Raw genomic sequence first — 17,024 nt, 5'->3', positions numbered from 1 at the left:
CCCAATCACAGACGTCTGTGAACCTGCACTGTTTTCGCTCTCAATGACACGGTGGCTCATGTTCCACCTTTAAACAGCCTACTTCTGAACTGTAGTTCACGTGTGAACACTGTTCCCCCCTGGGTAGCCGTCTTCTAAGTACAGTAATGGCACCATAGTAGCAATTACAGCAATGAAGACAGTCATAACAGCAGTGATTTAGTGGGAAGCTTTCGCAAACGTATTCCAGAGAAAGAGGCGGCCGTGGGTGGTGTGTGGGATGGGGGGTTCGCAAAGAGATTATGAGAGAGGACCGGGGGGGGGGGGGGGGGGAGAATCATGAGTGAAACTGGGAAAAGTGAGAGAGAGTGAGGGAGAGGGAGAGAAAGAAGGGTGAGGCCGAAGATTCTGTCATTCGCCCTGGGGCGGAGTGCGGGAAGTTGCAAGAGTGAGATATTTTTCGGGAAGGGGGGGTGCAGCGGGGAGTGTGGGGGGTGTGTCAGGGGAAACCGCCGGCCAGGGTTATTGTCTTCAGCGGCCTCTAAGCACGTCAGAGGTTCTTGGAGAAGGGGCAGCTTTTTCCCAGGGTCTCCGGAGCATCGTGGCCATTTGGAGATTGGCACAGGGTGTGGATGAATGGGGGACATGGGCGCCCAAATTAGAACTCGGAGGCAGGGCAAAGAGACCCGAGGCACACACTGTCCCCTTAGCAGAAAGGCAAGAGATCATGTAGCGTTGCAGCCATGTTTGGGCCTCTTTTTCCCTGGAGAAGGGTGTGTGTTGTGTTTCTGCACTTGTGTTTTCCCGTGTGTGCTCGAGTGTGGTGGTGTGTGCATTTGCTTGAGGTTGTTTGTGGGAGTGAGACATAAGTGAGAAATAACGTCTGTGTGTGTGAAAGCGAGTGCTAGTGTCAGTATGTGTGTGTGAGAAAGTGATTGTTAATGTCCTTGTGCGTTGATGTGGCTATCTGCTCCAGCTCATGCAGGAACAGAACTTTCTATGGGATCATGTAGCTGTCTGAAGGCTTATACAGAGGAATAGCACTGTCTGTGGTACCAAATAGCTATCTGAAGTCCCACAGAAGAACTGAACTGTCTATAGGGCCATATAAGTGTCTAAAGACCCACAGAGTAATGGAACTGTCTGTAGTACCAACTAGCTGTCTGAAGGCACACATAGGAATAGAACTCTCTAGAGGACCAAATCACTGTGTGAAGGCTCATAGAGGAATGGACCTGTCTATAGTACCAAATAGCTGTCTGAAGGATGGGTATGGGACTGCGTGGCTGTGTGAATACCCTGCACAGTGCGTTGAGTGAGTGACCGGCGGTCTTTAGCGTCTCTGTGAGGTGCCGCTGCACCCTGGGCGCGGGGACAAAAACTCCCGGGCCCCCTCACATGCCCCTCGGAGGACTGCAGACAGCGGCAGGGCGGCATGTCGGACACGCCTATCCTCCCCGGGCCGCAGACAACAAGCGCGTCTGTCCTCGACCGCCGCTACTGTAGGCTGGAGCCGGACGAGTCACAAGGGCTGGAATAATGAAGGCCTCAGAGGAGCCAGCTCGCGCCCGGGCCGTGTTAACAGCAGAATCAGGTTCTGTAGCGCGCGGGTCCTTTCGTGCAACCTTCTGTACGGGGTGTATGCGTTTAGCAGACTCCCATATTGAAGCAAATATTTGCTTTTCACATGCCCAGCTGCACTGAAAACGGCAGTACACAGTGGCCGCCCCAGGATAAGTGCTGAGATCCATTGCCGTTGCACAAAGTTATATGATATAAAAGTTAATATAAAAGCGCGTTCTGCGCAGGCAGTTCCTGGACGCCCATGATGAGCGTCTTCCCTCTTTTGCCTGTTCGCTCCGGCCGTGTGTGCGCGAATGGAGATGACGAACACGTTTATGTCCAGGTGGTGACAGTGAGTCCAGGGGGAGGGGCGGCGGGGGACTGGGGGGGGGGGGGGGGGGGCGCTGGGACTTCCAGAATAGTGACAGGATACCGAGAACAATAGCCTGGCAGATGACGTGTGTGGGTGTGTGCACGGGCGCATGTCCGTGTGTGTGTGTGTGTGTGTGAGCAGGAGAGAGAGAGTGACAGGGAGAAATTTGGGCACTGTCCACCACTTTCTTCTCTTTGGCTCCATACTGAACGCAACTCCATACACAACGACACAGACATAATTGCAGGGTGTGTGTGAGTGAAGTAGATGTCACCAGGACCCAGTGAGGGGTCTAATATTTGTTCAGTACGGCTGAAAGCTCATTACTCAGCTTCAAGGCTGCCTCAACAATACAGCTGTCTTCCACGGTAGAGGTTTTGTAGGAAGCCATGTTAAATTTGGCAGCGCGATAATGTTGTCCGTTTCCTTCCTATGTTAATGCGATAACGTTTGCCGCTGATAGCCTTTATTGTACAGTCCAGCGAGGTGGTCATTCTGCTCACTGCTTGGTACACACGTTCACATTTTGTGCTTTGAGCATTGACATCGATATCTAGGAAACGTACTGAAGCAACAGAAGAACAGAAGGCGGGCTGATTTCAATGCAGGCGCGGGGCCGAGGGGCGTAGCTTAGCTGGGAACGAGAGGGAGAGTCGCGCACTCCGCCGGCTCTTGCAGGCTCTGCGACACGACTGGTGCAGTGCGCTCGCGGGGTGCGAGGTAGCCGCAGAGGCGCGGTGTGCCCCCCCTGCTGCAGCACGGAGACTCAGGTACGGCGGCATCGGTGGCGCGTCGGCGGTGCATTGGCGGTGCGTTGGCGGTGTGTCGGAGGCCCGTGGGCCGGACAGAGGGGTTAACTGGTGCGAGACGCAGGCAGGAAGTGTGTAATGACGGAGCGCTCCAGGGCTGACCTCACTGCTGGAACAGGGTGTCTCTGTTCTCTTCTGGCTGTTCCACCCCTGTGGGCCACACGGGGTTACTGCGGAGGGAGAGGAGAGCGCACCGCACACACACACACACACTCACATTCATATACACATAAACACACTCACATATACCTACACATGCTCACACAGATACACATACACGCTCACACATGCTCACATACAAACACTTATACTCACTCATACACACAATGAAACACCCAAAGACACACACACACACACACACACACACACACACTCATAGTACTACGCCCAAAGACACACGCAGACACAAACACTTACATGCCCACAGGCGCACACACACAATGGAGAAACTGAGGCATACTCGCTGAAGTCACTCCACAGTCACAGACAAACACGCAGGCGCAGACACACTCATACGAACTGGCCCACACACTCTTGGGGAAACTGAGGCCCACACCCTCAAACCATTCCACTGTCCCAGACGTGGCGTTGAAATGGGCCTCAGGTTTGATACCTCACTCTGAATATGACCTCAGCTACCTTTCCTCACCCAAGAATTCCAGATAGACGGAGGTTCCAGGCCCTTGTTCTAAACCAGCATCCTACAGAGAGAGAGAGAGAGCGAGATTGGGTGAGAAAAACAGATGCAGAGACAGAGACCTTCCAGTACAACATCCAGTCACCGCCCAAAAGTGCTGTACTGTACAGAAACACACAAACAAGAACATTGGTCATTTCAGCACAGCGTTGACTGTTTAATACAGTATTCCTATCGGGCTATTTTTGGGAGGTGAGAGTGGAGAATTGAGAGGGTGGGGAGGGATGTGTGGGTGGAGGAGGAGGAGAAGTGGGGGGGTGTATTTGGTCGGATGGCTCCTCCCTTCAATACCTCTTCTGTTCCTCACCTCAGAGATGGAGAGAAGGGGGAGTGTGTGTTTTTTTTCAAAGGTCCTTTGACTCCCAGAAGTGCGTCAGGCAGCTAAAAATAAGAGAACAGGCCTCTCTTGTGTGCTTTTGCCGTGTGCAGTTGGCCTAAGTCAACAGCCGCTCGCGTCTGGGCGGTGGGGGGGGGGGGGGGGGGCCTTCGCGAGGTGCGTGTCGACAGGGCAGAGGGGAGGCGTGGCCCGGGATGTCACACTGCACGGACAGTCCAGCCGCTCGGACGCGTGTGTTTGTGTGCGCATGTATATGCCCATTTTGGATCAGAGATTGGGTGTCAAAGGTGGCGTGTCGTGATATTTAGCTAGCTCCAGCTCTCCGGAAAGCCTGTGCCGTCTCCATGCAGAAGTAAGGTAAGCGGTGGTAAATATTCCTTCTACGCTGCACTTTTGCACAGAATTTCTCTGGGAGAAAGGTGGGCTGCCTGTGGATTGATCTCGGTGTAGGAGGTGGGGAGGGAGGGGGAGGTTTGCGGTGTCGAAACCATGACCCAGAGAGGAAGTGTTGATTGGCTCCTGGGTAACGGGTAGATCTAATCTGCCAGAGAGAGAGAGGGATGAAGCCGAGGCCTTGAGCTGCTTTCTGGCGGCAGCGGCAGGCAGGTGCGTTTCTCAGATCCAGCGGAGGTGTTGTGACACCCTCCCTGAACCCGGCGCCCGTCTGCAGAAAGGCTCGAGAGCCAATAAGAGGCAATCAGGCCTCATTATCTCAGAAAGGATCCTTTGAGAGCCGGGCCCCGGGTAGCCAGAGGGACGCTTTTATCCGACACGCGTAACTGTTGTCATGGGGCTCCTTTGGACATTGTGTTTCCACTGTATGTTTATCAGCTGTTTCTGCTCACCGGCTTCGCACCCCCGCCCCCCTCTCCCCTCTACTCCCCCCCCCCCCACTCACCGCCAGATGCCAGTTTAATATAGTTCACATGCTGACAGAGCTCACCTCGCGGGGGATGGCACCCGGTCTCTTTAAAGCGTTTGTCATACCGTGCCTCGAATAGTCGAGAATGTAAAAAAAAAAAGCGTGAAAAGAAATTTCTCGCGCACTGTCTGCAGGCTCGGGGGGTTGCGGCCGGTCGGCCCGCCCCGGGTTCGATCTGTCTCTCCGTTGCTGGGGAAAACAGTTCTTCACTCCTCAGACGAGCGAGCACTCGGGGGTTTGAGAAGCGGCTCCGTGCAAGGCCAGGTGCTGGATGTCTGCGTGCTCGGCGCTGATCTCTGTACCCTGAGCAAATTTGCACAGGCGGACACGTGGGGCTGAGAGCCGGGGCCGGCGCGCCGTGAATCTCCCAGCAGCCCCTGCCTCTCCGGGCTCTGAGGCAGATCAGACATCTGTGCGTGAGACGAGCTCACGGATCCCTGATTAAAAGCCTGCTCCAGAGGTACCGTACTGCTCCCTCTGCGTGTTTGAGATGTCGTCCCAACTTTGGTCGACATGCCGCCCTTAACTGTAAGCTCAGCGTTAGGGAAAAGTCAGGCTTTTGCAGTACCGCGGTCCTTCAACACCCCGATGTTAAGCAGGGCTTTTGTACACATCTCCCCCGGGGGGGCGCTGTGCCAGGCTGGGGTGCCACACAGAGGCGCAGTGAGGCCCTCGGCTTCTGGTGCCAGCTGTACAAACATTTCCCCCATCCTGGAAAGGCTAGACTGGAAAAGCGAGCAAACCTTCCAGCGCTTTCCGAGAGAAAAAGCAAAAAAGTAAAGGTGGCGCGTAGCCGTGCTGGGTTTTGGGGCAAATGTTCATGGAAATTACAACGCGCGTACGCACATGAAATGCGCACGCACACGCGTATTCGCTCTTATTCCCCTGACAGGCCCTCCTGCGCTACAGTTAAATGGCTTTAGCTGGCGTTGTTGGCCAACAAGACACTTCTGTGTGTCATAGTTTCCCATGGTGTATAACAGCTAGTTGTAACAGCCACTCACCTGGATTTAACTGCTGCTTTGTCGTTTAATGGGTGGTTTTATGGAATAATGGGTATATTTTTAAAAAACGCAATGGTGCTCGTTTAGTTTAAAGCCCGCTTCGCCTGCTGCCGTTTTATGGACATTTCCGAGACTGAATCGTTGTGTGAGCGGGGCTCGGGGGCAGGCTCTGTCCCCGAGTGTGTGTGTGTCTCAGTGTGTATCTCTGTTTGTGCGTCTCTGCAGGCGCTGCTGTTGATGACTCACAGGAGAGGTATGAGGCTAAGTCAGGCTAATTAATTTGTTTGGCGTAGGCACTGGAGGCTCTATGTCATCTTTTAGTGTTGTGTGCCTGTGTGTTTCTCTGTGTGTGTGCGCGCGCGTTGCCTAGCTTCTAGGCTCCAGGAAAACTGTGTTTAGGGTCCCCGAACTGCGCAGTCGGCTGTCCGCGCTGTTTTTCATAGACCCCTCCGGCGCGAAGGACCCCCGGTCCCAGCTGCGCAGCGGGCTTCCTGCGCAGCTCCATGCTGTGCCTCACGCACGTCCCCTGCTCTCAAGCTGCGCAGACCCGCGGAGGACGCAGACGCAGACGCGTGCGTCGTGCCAGCCAGCCTGCGCGCGTCGTGTCTGCGCGCGCGCGAGGCGCGTTAATTTGGGATAATCGCGCTTGACGGCAGGTGTGTCATTATGGAGGCATCGTCGGCGCAAGGATTAGCGCAGACCGGAGTTGCGCAATCAGAAAGTTTTGGGTTTGTGGCCGTTGGCCTTGTTCTAGCGCAGCGGCGTTAGTGACGAAGAGCAGAAGTGTAGGGTGCCTTCCCTTGGCTCTGCCCTGCTGGCTCCGCTGTTCCCCCTATCTGTCTGTGCGCTGTCAGGCAGATTCCTGAGCAAGCTTAGGATGCACGGTGATGAAGGGGGAAGGGAGTATATGAGAGAGAGAAAAAAAGAGGAAATGAGTGACAGCCATTGACTGGCTAATTGTTATTGGTGATTGTGTACGTGTGTTTGTGTGAATTACTGTGCACACGCGTGCGCGTAGGATTTTTGTCTGTAAGTGTGTGTGTGTGTGTGTGTGTGTGTGTGTGTGCGCGTGCACATGTAATTGTATGTATGATTTTCTCTGTAAGTGTGTTGGTGTGTGTGTGTGTGTGTGTGTGTGTGTGTGTGCACGTGCACATGTAATTGTATGTATGATTTTCTCTGCCATGTGTTTGCGTGTCTGATTCTGTGTTTATATGCATTTGTGTATTTTTTGTGCTTATGTGTTTGTGTGATCAACTGCGTGTGTGTGTGTGTGTGTGTGTGTGTCTGGCTGGCTGTCTGTCTGTTTGTGTGTGTGAGAAAGAGAGATTCTCTGCCTATATGTCTGAGTGGCTGATTCTCTGTTTATGTGTATATCTGTGTGTGTGTGTGTGTGTGTTCCCTCAGTATGAGCGTATACATGACCGTTTTTGTTTTGCTTTGCGCATGCAGCCAGGAAAGGGGGAGCCCCACGCCTTCAAGGAGAAGACCTTTAAGAAAAAGCGGCAGTGCGGAGTCTGCAGACAGAGCATCGAGAGCCTGGGCTCCTTCTGCAGAGGTGAGCCTGCTGCTGCCTAACGCCTCAACACCGAGGGCTTAACCCCGACTCAACACAGGGGTCTCGATACCTGCACCTCAACACCGAGGGCTTAACACCTGACTCAACACAGGGGTCTCGATACCTGCACCTCAACACCGAGGGCTTAACCCCGACTCAACACAGGGGTCTCGATACCTGCACCTCAACACCGAGGGCTTAACACCTGACTCAACACCGGGGTCTCAGTACCTGCGCCTCAACACCGAGGGCTTAACCCAGACTCAACACAGGGGTCTCGATACCTGCACCTCAACACAGAGGGCTTAACACCTGACTCAACACCGGTGTCTCAGTACCTGCACCTCAACACCGAGGGCTTAACCCCGACTCAACACAGGGGTCTCAATACCTGCACCTCAACACCGAGGGCTTAACACCTGACTCAACACCGGGGTCTCAGTACCTGCGCCTCAAAACAAGGAGTTAACACCCACATCTCAACACAGAGTTCTTAAGACCTGAATCAACACAGGGGTCTCAATACCTAATCCTCAACACTACAGAATGAATACCTGACTCAACACAGGGGTCTCAATATGTGTGCCTCGACACTACGGAATTAATACCTGACTCAACACAGGGGTCTCAATATCCACGTCTTAATACTATGGAATTAACACCTGACTCAACACCGGGGTCTCAGTACCTGCGCCTCAAAACAAGGAGTTAACACCCACATCTCAACACAGAGTTCTTAAGACCTGAATCAACACAGGGGTCTCAATACCTAATCCTCAACACTACAGAATGAATACCTGACTCTACACAGGGGACTCAATATGTGTGCCTCAACACTACGGAATTAATACCTGACTCAACACAGGGGTCTCAGTACCTGTGTCTCAACACAAGGGCTGAATGCCCTCTTCTCAACACAGAGTTCTTAACATCTGACTCAACAGAGGGGTCTCAACACTTTTGTCTCAACACAAAGCTAATCACCTGACTCAACATGGAGTGTTTAACACCTGGGTTTCGACACACGGGTCCCAACAGCTGACTCAGCTCGTAGGTTTCAGCACCTGAGTGAAACCTTTATAATTACCTCGAGCCCAGCACATGGATCTGCTGAAGCCTTCATTTCCAGCTGACAGCTGTCCAGCTGTCTCTGTACCAAGCCCAGGGACTCATTCATTGGCTTAGAGTCTGCTGGCGGAGCTTAAGTTTACTTTCAAGGGGAAAACAATGCCAAAGCAATAATGTTGTAGGGATTAAAGAAACGCAAGAGCTTCTATTTATTTGTTGTGGTTGAAATGATCGGTTGCTATGCATTTGTGCTCGCAGTCCTAGTGGGAGCAACGCTGATGCACGTTTTACTGTGTTACCCAATAATGTCTCCTTCTAAGAGAGTGGATTAACATTCCTTCATCCTTGTCCCCCCCACACACACACACACACACACACACACACACACACACACACACACACACACACACACACACAGACACACACACACATACACACACACACACAAGCACATGCACTTGTACTCACTTACATACACTTTCTCTGTCTCTCTCTCTCCCTTTCTGTTTCTTTTATCTCTCACACATGCACCCTTTCACACATACGCTGTGTCGTTCTCTCACGTGTGCCCTCTCTCTCTGCCTCTCTTTTTCTCTCACACGCACACTCTGTCATACATACACTTTCTCTTTCTCTCCCTCTCTGTCTCTCTCTTTTCTCTCTCACACATGTACACTGTCTCACTCATACGCTGTTTTTCTTTTTCTCTCCCTGCAGCGTGTAAAACGGCGACCCACAAGAAATGCGAGATAAAGGTAAGGCTCAGCCTCGTCTGTTCTCTCTCTCTCTCTCTCTCTCTCTCTCCCTCTCTCTCTCTCTGTCTCTCTCTCGCAGCCCCAGATTTGGGCTCGCCTTGCCGAGGACATCACTGTGGCCCATTCATGAGGGCCCAGGCCACACCCAGGGGCGCTCCGCTCCTGAAGGCTCTATTGAAGTAAGACTGAATGCCATCTTTGGCACGGAGGAGCTCGGCAGAGGCCCCGATTCCTGGCCCTGCGAGATGCCAAGCCACATTTACATAACATGGAAGGGGTGGGAGGGGAGGATAGCGGGTTATTGATACTGCCTGGAGAGAGGCCAAGGTTCCATTTTGATGATCTGGATTTGGACGGACTTGGGGATTATTTAGCATTTTCATTTGCTCCTTTGGCCGACGGCACAAAGGCAGCGCTGTTGCGCCCGTACCGGAGCCGGCCGAATTAAGCGCAGCCGGCTGCGATGGGCCCCGGGTTTGACCCGCTCGTCTGAGGTTTCAACCCGCGTGAGAGTCCGGCATCCGTGGTGCAGCAGTGTGGCATTCATAACTGAAAGGTTGCTGGTTCAATTCCCTGCTGGGGCACTGCTGTTGTACCCTTGGGCAGGGTGCTCAACCCAGAATTGCCTCAGTAAACATCCAGCTGTATGAATGGATGAATTGTAACCTATGTAAGTTGTATAATGGCGTCTGCTAAATGACAGTAATATAAGGTAATGTATAACGTCCCTGTGGGCTGCACGGGCAGGTATCTGTGCGCCTCGGCCAGCAGGTGGCGCAGTGCGGGTGAGCGCCGGCGGGTGCTGCATCCCTCCTGCACGAGATAGCCATCAGCCCTCCCCAGGAAGGGAGCGGCTGGGCCGTCTCAGGCCTTATCTGTCCCTCAGAGCCCCGGTGGCCGCGGGACGTCTATCAGTTCCACGCCCTCATTGAATACGGACGGCCTCGGAAGGCTCCGTTTCTGTCCCCGAGTGTGTGTGTGTCTCAGTGGTGGGGGGAGGATGGTGGGAGGAGACGCACGAGGCCTGGCGCTTGGCAGCGTCCCATCCGGCGAAGGCGCGAGGAATCCGCCCCCCCGGAGCACGCGCTGTTGCTCATAGTCGCAGTCCAGATATGACACCCCGCCCTGCGTCCTTGCAGCTTGGCAGCACAGTAACAGCGGAGCTGTTCTCCCTCGCCGTCTTGGCTGAGACGCTTCTTCACACGGAAAAAAAAGCTGGGAAAGGATTAAGCTGCGAGCTGTTAAATGAGTTTGTTTCTGAAGTGAATGAACCGGTCAAAAACCGAGTCTCAGGTGAATACTTTCAGCCTCAGCTGCATTCAGGAACAGAGGGAAGGGGGTCAGGAATGAGAGAGGGAAAGAGAGAGTGAAAAAGGGAGGGAGGGAGGGAGGGAGGGAGGCACTCAACTAAATAAAACGTACTGTCGCACAGGATAAACTCCTCTGTTTTGTAAATACTCAGGTGTGTTATCCATTTTTTTCACCAGTAAGAACACACATGTAAGTCAATGTCTTTGGCCTCTTTAGTAAATGTGTTGAAGCTCACTCTGCCAGCCAGTCTCAGTAGGCTCCTCCTGACAGACCTGGCTGGAGTTAGCGGTGCGCGGGGCAGCCCCTGGCTCTGTGCGTGTGTAGAGAGGTTAAGGCTGGCGTGTCAAGCCCCTCAGGAGAGCCCGCTCAGGGAGCACAGAGGGTTTACACATAAATAGAGTCAAGCCTGGAGACTCAGCGAGGTGAACTAATCGGGCTGTGACCCCACCGCTCTGGAGAAAAAACAACCCTGGAACAGCCCGTCACTAACCCCCCTCCGACACACACCCGCCCCCCCCCCCCCCCCCCCCCCAGTCAGCGTAGACCCCCTTCTCTGCCTGTGAGACCCAGTCATGGCAACCAGCAAAACACACAGGGCCTCTCCGCAGTTATCTTGGAGAGGAAAAGAGGTCCTGGCATCCCCCCTCGAATCTCCGCGCCGTCCCCTCCCGTCTCTGCTTCCCCATAATAATATCCACAACACACACAAGCAGCTCCGCTGTTGTCGTGACGACCGGAGCTCCGAGATCTGCCCAGAGTTTTAGTGTTGCTTTTTTGATGGAGGACCTCCCGAATATGGCACCAGCGAGATCCAAAATGCAAAGGCACAAACCACCACACTGCTTTTTTTTTTCCCCTCGCACTGTTAGCAGTGAATGTACTGCCAGTTCTGACTTTCTGTGGACTTCCGCAGATGGGGAGAAAGGGATACAGCAGACAGAAGCGTAATGTAGATGCTGGCCAGGTTTAGGGATCACCTTTTACGGTCTAATGGGTGCTGTGTATCTTATGCTGTGAGCTTCTTTATGGTTTGTAAGGTTTCCGTGATGTCAGTGTTAGTCTCCATGTTGTCATCATTTGTCTCTGTGAAATCACTAATGTGTCTATTTGAGGTCAGTACCTGTCTCTGTGAGGCCAGTACTGGTCTTTATTCTGTCAAGTGCTGGTCTCTGTGAGAGTGCTGTTTGTCTCTGTGAGGTCATTGTTCCTTATGCTGTCAATAGTTATCTCTGTGAGGTCAGCGCTGGTCTCTGTGAGAGTCTAGTTTGTCTCTGTGAGGTCATAGTTTGCCCTCTGAGGTCAGACGCTGCAGTGCTCACAGAGGCAGGCAAGTGCAGTCAAGGCCTGGAGGCCGCTCCAGTCTGTGTGAATCGCTGTCAGAGAGGCGTCTGGCTCCCTGTCTCTGACTCCCAGCAGGACCCTGGAGTAGTGTCTGACGGAGGCGTCCTCTCTGGCGGGGGGAAGGGGGGAAAGGGGGCGGTGTGTGTGTGTGTGTGCGTGCGTGCGTGCGTGCGCGTGTGTGTGGGTGGGGGGATTTCCTCATGCTGTTTCCCTTAAGTTACTCAGTGGAGCTGAAGTCATTCATGCCGACAGGTCTTGGAGGTTATGGCTTTGATCAGCACTCGGAGCAGTTTACCAGAAATACAGCACCAACTAGGTCTTTTTCAAGTGTCAGGAATACGTTTGTTTGCATTCCTGTACTTAGAGTGGCCACTCATACAGTCATTGCTGTTGTCTGTTTTATTTTATTTTACTTATGCAGTATGAATGTTGAACCTGTACAAGTGCTGTAATTATGTGTGGCTGAATTATGATGGCAGGCAAGTGGCACACTCGCTCGACTGTAAGGTACAATACGCTTTGAGACAAAATGTTTTACTTTCTGAACAGATGTTCGCTTCTAAATGCGGTTCCTGCTGGAGAAACGACCTAAAGGGCTGCTAATTGAAACTGCGCCAGGCTCGGTGCGTGGAAGCGCCCTCACTCACCGCGCATCTGCAACCCATTTTGCATTCAGAGGGGGTCTTTTTTTTACCCCCCGGAATGACGTGTCCCAGCCCGGAGCGCAGCGACAAATAGTCTCGCGCTCTTTCACCCGTAGCGCTCACCAGCGGGGGGAACCCCCGGCGCTGCTCTCACGGGACAGTGTTTACCGAAAGCCGAGGGTGAAGGAGAGGGCTGTAATCCGCTGCTCCCTCACTTCTTTGTCTCGGAGTCGCAGCACGCCCACATCGTCTGGGACCTTTACTGGCCGGACGCCTCCGTTACGCACTCCGCGCGGGCTGGAAAGCGCGTACGGGAAGCGCGCGTCTCACCGCAGCGTCTGATCTGGGAACAGTTGTTCCGTATCTGTTCAGCAGAGTGGAAAATTAGGTCCACTGGGAGAAGGGGGGATGGGGACGTAGGGGGGAGGATTAAGGGTCGGGGAATGTGGTAGGGGACGAGATGGCGGAAGAGCAGGAAGAGGGTTTCCGATGTTACGCAAAAGACACGCATGTAGACACGCACATACACACACACACACCACACACACACGTTCTCTGCTCCCCAGGGCATTGGTGACTCCTTGTGAAGTAGCAGGGAGGCAAGTGGAGTTACAGGAAGTTTGGGGGTACGCCAAATGGCGTTTTGAGGAGGGTGGTTGCTCACCGTCCGGCCCTGACCTAACTCTGTTAATAACAGACCCTGACCCTACCCCTCCCTGTCTTCCTCTTGATATTTCCACTCCAAATCAAACTTAATCCATTGTGTAGGCATATATAAACCCACCCCCCCCCACTGTCTCTACGATTATGTTGCCTGCGATCGTGTCTCTCTAACAGCTGTTGTGTCACTGTACAGAGCGTGTTAGCACTAGCTCAGAGACGGCTCTTATTTGCATTCTTCTCTGATAACGGCAGCGGCGGCTACAGCAATACCTCACACAGAGCAATCATGACAGCACCAGCAGCCGAGGTGATTGCGCTCATCGATAATGTAAATGAAGTTTCAGCCGCATTTCTAGAAATGGGAATCATGCCGCGGGTGGCGTTTGACCCTGTTAAAAAAGGAAGGGCAGCAGCTGGCCTTGTGTGTAAATGGGGGTGCTGTCAGCCAGAGTATAAATAAACTAAACAAACCCCCCCCACCGCTGCCACCGCCACCACGGCCGCCCCCTCACAGAAAGGGCGGAGCTGAGAGGCAGGAAACGGAGAGAGGATCTCTTCAGAAACGCCCCGCTCTCTGAGAAGAGGGTGTGTGAATCCGGAGCTGCTCGGTGTGAGTCGGTGAGCCCTTGCGAAACAGCAGGGGGGTTCTGCGGTCAGCGTGCGCGGCCTCTGTCCGAGAGGGAAGGGGGGGGGGGGGAGAGAGGACAAGCCCGACGGCTCCTGTGCCGATCCGGAGCAGACACCTGCAGACTGACCACAGTGGTGGGAGCTGGCCGCCAGGCGCCATGAGGTACAGTCGATTCAAGCGCTTCTCTGCTGCGCGGACAGAGGGGGGCGCTAGAGTGTGGGTGTGGGTTGCGGCATCGTCCTTGGCTCCGCTTGCTGTCAGTTTAAAGGAAGAAGGGATGAGTGTGTTGTCATTGAGTAACTCCGACCCTGTAAGTTCTCTGTCTAGAGTGAATGGTGTTATTGGAAACGTATAATAAAGGTTAGTGTGGTATGGGTTGTGGATTTGTTGGCGAAATGGTGTAATTTGTTAGAGAAACGTTAGTGGAATATCTCAATGTTGATTTGAAAAGGAGTACAGAGATGCAACTAAGGTGTGGTCCAGTTGATATGTGAATCTAGCAATGTGTTTGATGGGTTAAACACATTCAGGTGTGTCGCATGACACACTATTACATGATGGAGCGACCAGAGGAGAGAGAGCTGGACCTTTATGTATGCATGCATGACCATTTCTGACCAATCGCCAGAGAAATCAGGAGCACAGTGGGAGGGCCTGAATGAAGGAGAAGTCAGACTCTTAAAAATAGCACCGTGAACTCAACCCCTTGGTCTTGAGTGCATTTCTGATGCTGGTGTCGCTCGATCTCTGATCTCCGCGCTTGTTGTCCGGTTTATTTTTCCACTGTTTGTTTTTATCAAACTGTTTGGATAGTTGTTCCCATGGTCGGGGTTGTTGTGCTGCTTGTTGACTTTGGCTGCATGGTGGAGCGTCCCATTGGACAGGCTGCACAGGAAGTGAAGGACACATGGGGCCCCAATCGTATCTGTGCCCGTCCTCCACCGTTTCCACAGCAACTAACTGGGAGAGTTAATTACAGCACGCGGCTATCTTTTGCTTTATATTCCTATCGTAGATATCCATTCCTGACGCAGGCAAAGCTCCGTTTCTCTGTAGTGCTCTGACCGCTGTTTGCAACGAAAGACCACCTTCAAAGTTGGAAAGAAAGAACGCAAGCGGTGTCAGCGTTAGCGGTCCGCATTGTGTCCTATTCCGAGGTTCCTGAAAGACCTTTCACAATTGCGATGGCGGGACCTGTTTTGACCCATGTCTGGTAGTGTCTCTACATCGGCAGTGGAGGGGCGTGGACTGCAGGATTTGACTGTTGGCCAATCAGATCACTGTTTTTTTTTTTTGTGGTTGTGAGCATTCAGTGACAGCCTGCATACAATTAGCTTCCCTTCCTCTCACCATTCCTCCGAAGATTTGTGTCCGCTAAATGTGAATTTTGAGGACATTCTGACCACTCTTTGCCCTGGAGAGTTGGCAGCACTGCACGTATGCCAGCGCGGTGTGTTTTGTTGCCAGTTTGAACTGACCGTTGACCCGCAGATCTGGCCCCACAGCAAGGCTGACCAGTTCTCGCCACTGTGAGATCGAACCTACAGTTATGTCGGTGTTTTTCTTGGGTCCGGCCTCAGTCTTGAGCGTTGAAAACGAAGACGGCTCAACGTTGTTTTCTGAGGCCTACGTGTTCCCTGCTGGTTCTCTTCAGTAGCCGTTCACTGGAGCCCGATTGAGACCTAAACAAAAACCAGACGCTTGGCCTTGTGTATTGGAGTCGCAAAGACCCCGAGGATGGCAGTGAAGTCAGAGACCCCGAGAGTTCCTGAAGGACTTGAGTCATGTGTGTGTCATTATGAGAGTGTGCGACCAACAAGGCAGCGGCGGTCGCTGGGTTCTCCAGCTTTACCTCCTCTTCACACGCACGCGGGCAGCCCAGGCAACGCTGACGAATCCTAAGAGACGTGCCTTTTGAATCACCGCGTATCTGATTATTCTGCAAGGCTGAGTCCCGCTTTTCCGCCGAGCCCTGCCCGAAACTGCTGCTCTTACTGTGTAAGTAATGACCGGCTGCGAAGAGATCTGCTTTCACTCACACCCCCATCAGTGAATTATCCTGTTTTATGCTCCGCTTGTGCGCTCTCCTTTGTTTAGTGTTGTTTGAAAGAGTACAGCTCCAGATGTCTCTTAATTTTTCGCTCATTATGAAATACTGTTCCAAGTGGTGTATTAGTGATGTCCGGGGTCAAATATTCCAGCAGTGAGAGAGTTTTTTTTGTGCTGGTTAATGAGGCAGGGTGAACTCTGGCCTGTAGTGGCCAGAGCTCTTAGCTGTGTCAGACAGCTCGACTTCCAGGGGCCCTAAAGACACTCCGGCACTCTGCGGAGGCCAATCCAGCCAACAGGAGGCCACTCCATGCGTAGTCCAAGGCCGCGACCCACTCATACCAGCTAGCTCTGCTTTCGGTCTGGTAAAGGACACAGCTTGGGCCGTTCTCCAGAGCATTATCAGTTGGTTTACATTATCATTCATTTATCATTTAGCATTTGCCAGATATAAAATTAGAGTAGGGGATTACGCTGAAGGTTTCCGGAGAAGGTCAATAAGCCTTTGAGGATGGAACCACAGGGGTTGTTTTTAGTTGGATGTATCAAGCATGCGGCCTCATTTATCAGCCTTTCAAAGGCCGTATAGGCACCTGGTATATCCCACCAAATATTTTCCCTGGGTTTCATTTTGTGATATTTAATGTCAAACTTCTACTGGTGTGTGTGTGTGTGTGTGTGTGTGTGTGTGTGTGTGTGTGTGTGAGTGTGTATGTGTGTGTGTGTGTGTGTGTGTATGTGTGTGTATATGAGTGTGTATGAGTGTGTATGACTGTGTGTGTGTGTGTATCGCTGTGTGTGTGGGTGTGTGTGTGTGTGTGCGTGTGTGTGTGTGTGTGAGTGTGTGTGTGTTTGAGTGTGTGTGTGTATCGCTGTGTGTGTGTGTGTGTGTGTATGAGTGTGTATGACTGTGTGTGTGAGTGTGTGTGTTTAAAAATAGGCCGTATTTTCGAGGGGCCCCAGTGCAGATTAAGATGGAAGCTAAAAGCAGCAGAATGGGGTGTTTATGGGGAGATGTCTGGTGGTGCAGCTCAATCCTGGAGCGCCTGCTCTGTATCTCTCACCCGGCACGTCTCTCCCCTGTCTAACGGAGTCAGAGCAGCTGCGCGCCTGCCTGGCGGAGGGGTTACCCGCGGCCCTGTGCGGCAGGGCACAGGAAGGCCAGGGGCGGGATGCCATTCGACGTGATTCCAGGGAAGGGGGTGCGTAGGTGTGGGGGAGGGGGAAGAAGAGGGAGGGGCGCATCCCCACGCAGCCCCCCTCCCCTCCGTCTCACCCGATCTGTCCCGGCTTATCTCGCTAACGACGCTGTTTACAACAGCG

At 52.9% G+C, this 17,024-nt stretch overlaps 1 protein-coding gene across 5 annotated transcripts in view; it reads left to right on the top strand.

The window, feature by feature from the left end:
• tns2a (tensin 2a) overlaps nt 1-17,024 on the top strand; it is a 45,836-nt gene that overhangs the window by 9,322 nt on the left and 19,490 nt on the right. For 3 of the 5 annotated variants that reach the window (XM_036533319.1, XM_036533320.1, XM_036533321.1), the window contains exons 2-3: nt 7,137-7,242; nt 9,028-9,065. In XM_036533319.1, the coding sequence (XP_036389212.1) occupies nt 7,137-7,242; nt 9,028-9,065 (144 nt within the window). Of the gene's footprint in view, nt 1-7,136; nt 7,243-9,027; nt 9,066-13,778; nt 13,815-15,561; nt 15,651-17,024 lie in introns of those variants that run through there. The other 2 variants (XM_036533323.1, XM_036533322.1) reach the window with 2 other exon arrangements.

This window comes from Megalops cyprinoides, chromosome 7 (genome assembly GCF_013368585.1).
Source record: "Megalops cyprinoides isolate fMegCyp1 chromosome 7, fMegCyp1.pri, whole genome shotgun sequence".
In the NCBI taxonomy this organism is placed as follows: domain Eukaryota; kingdom Metazoa; phylum Chordata; class Actinopteri; order Elopiformes; family Megalopidae; genus Megalops; species Megalops cyprinoides.
This window is presented reverse-complemented; position numbering and strand designations above follow the sequence as displayed.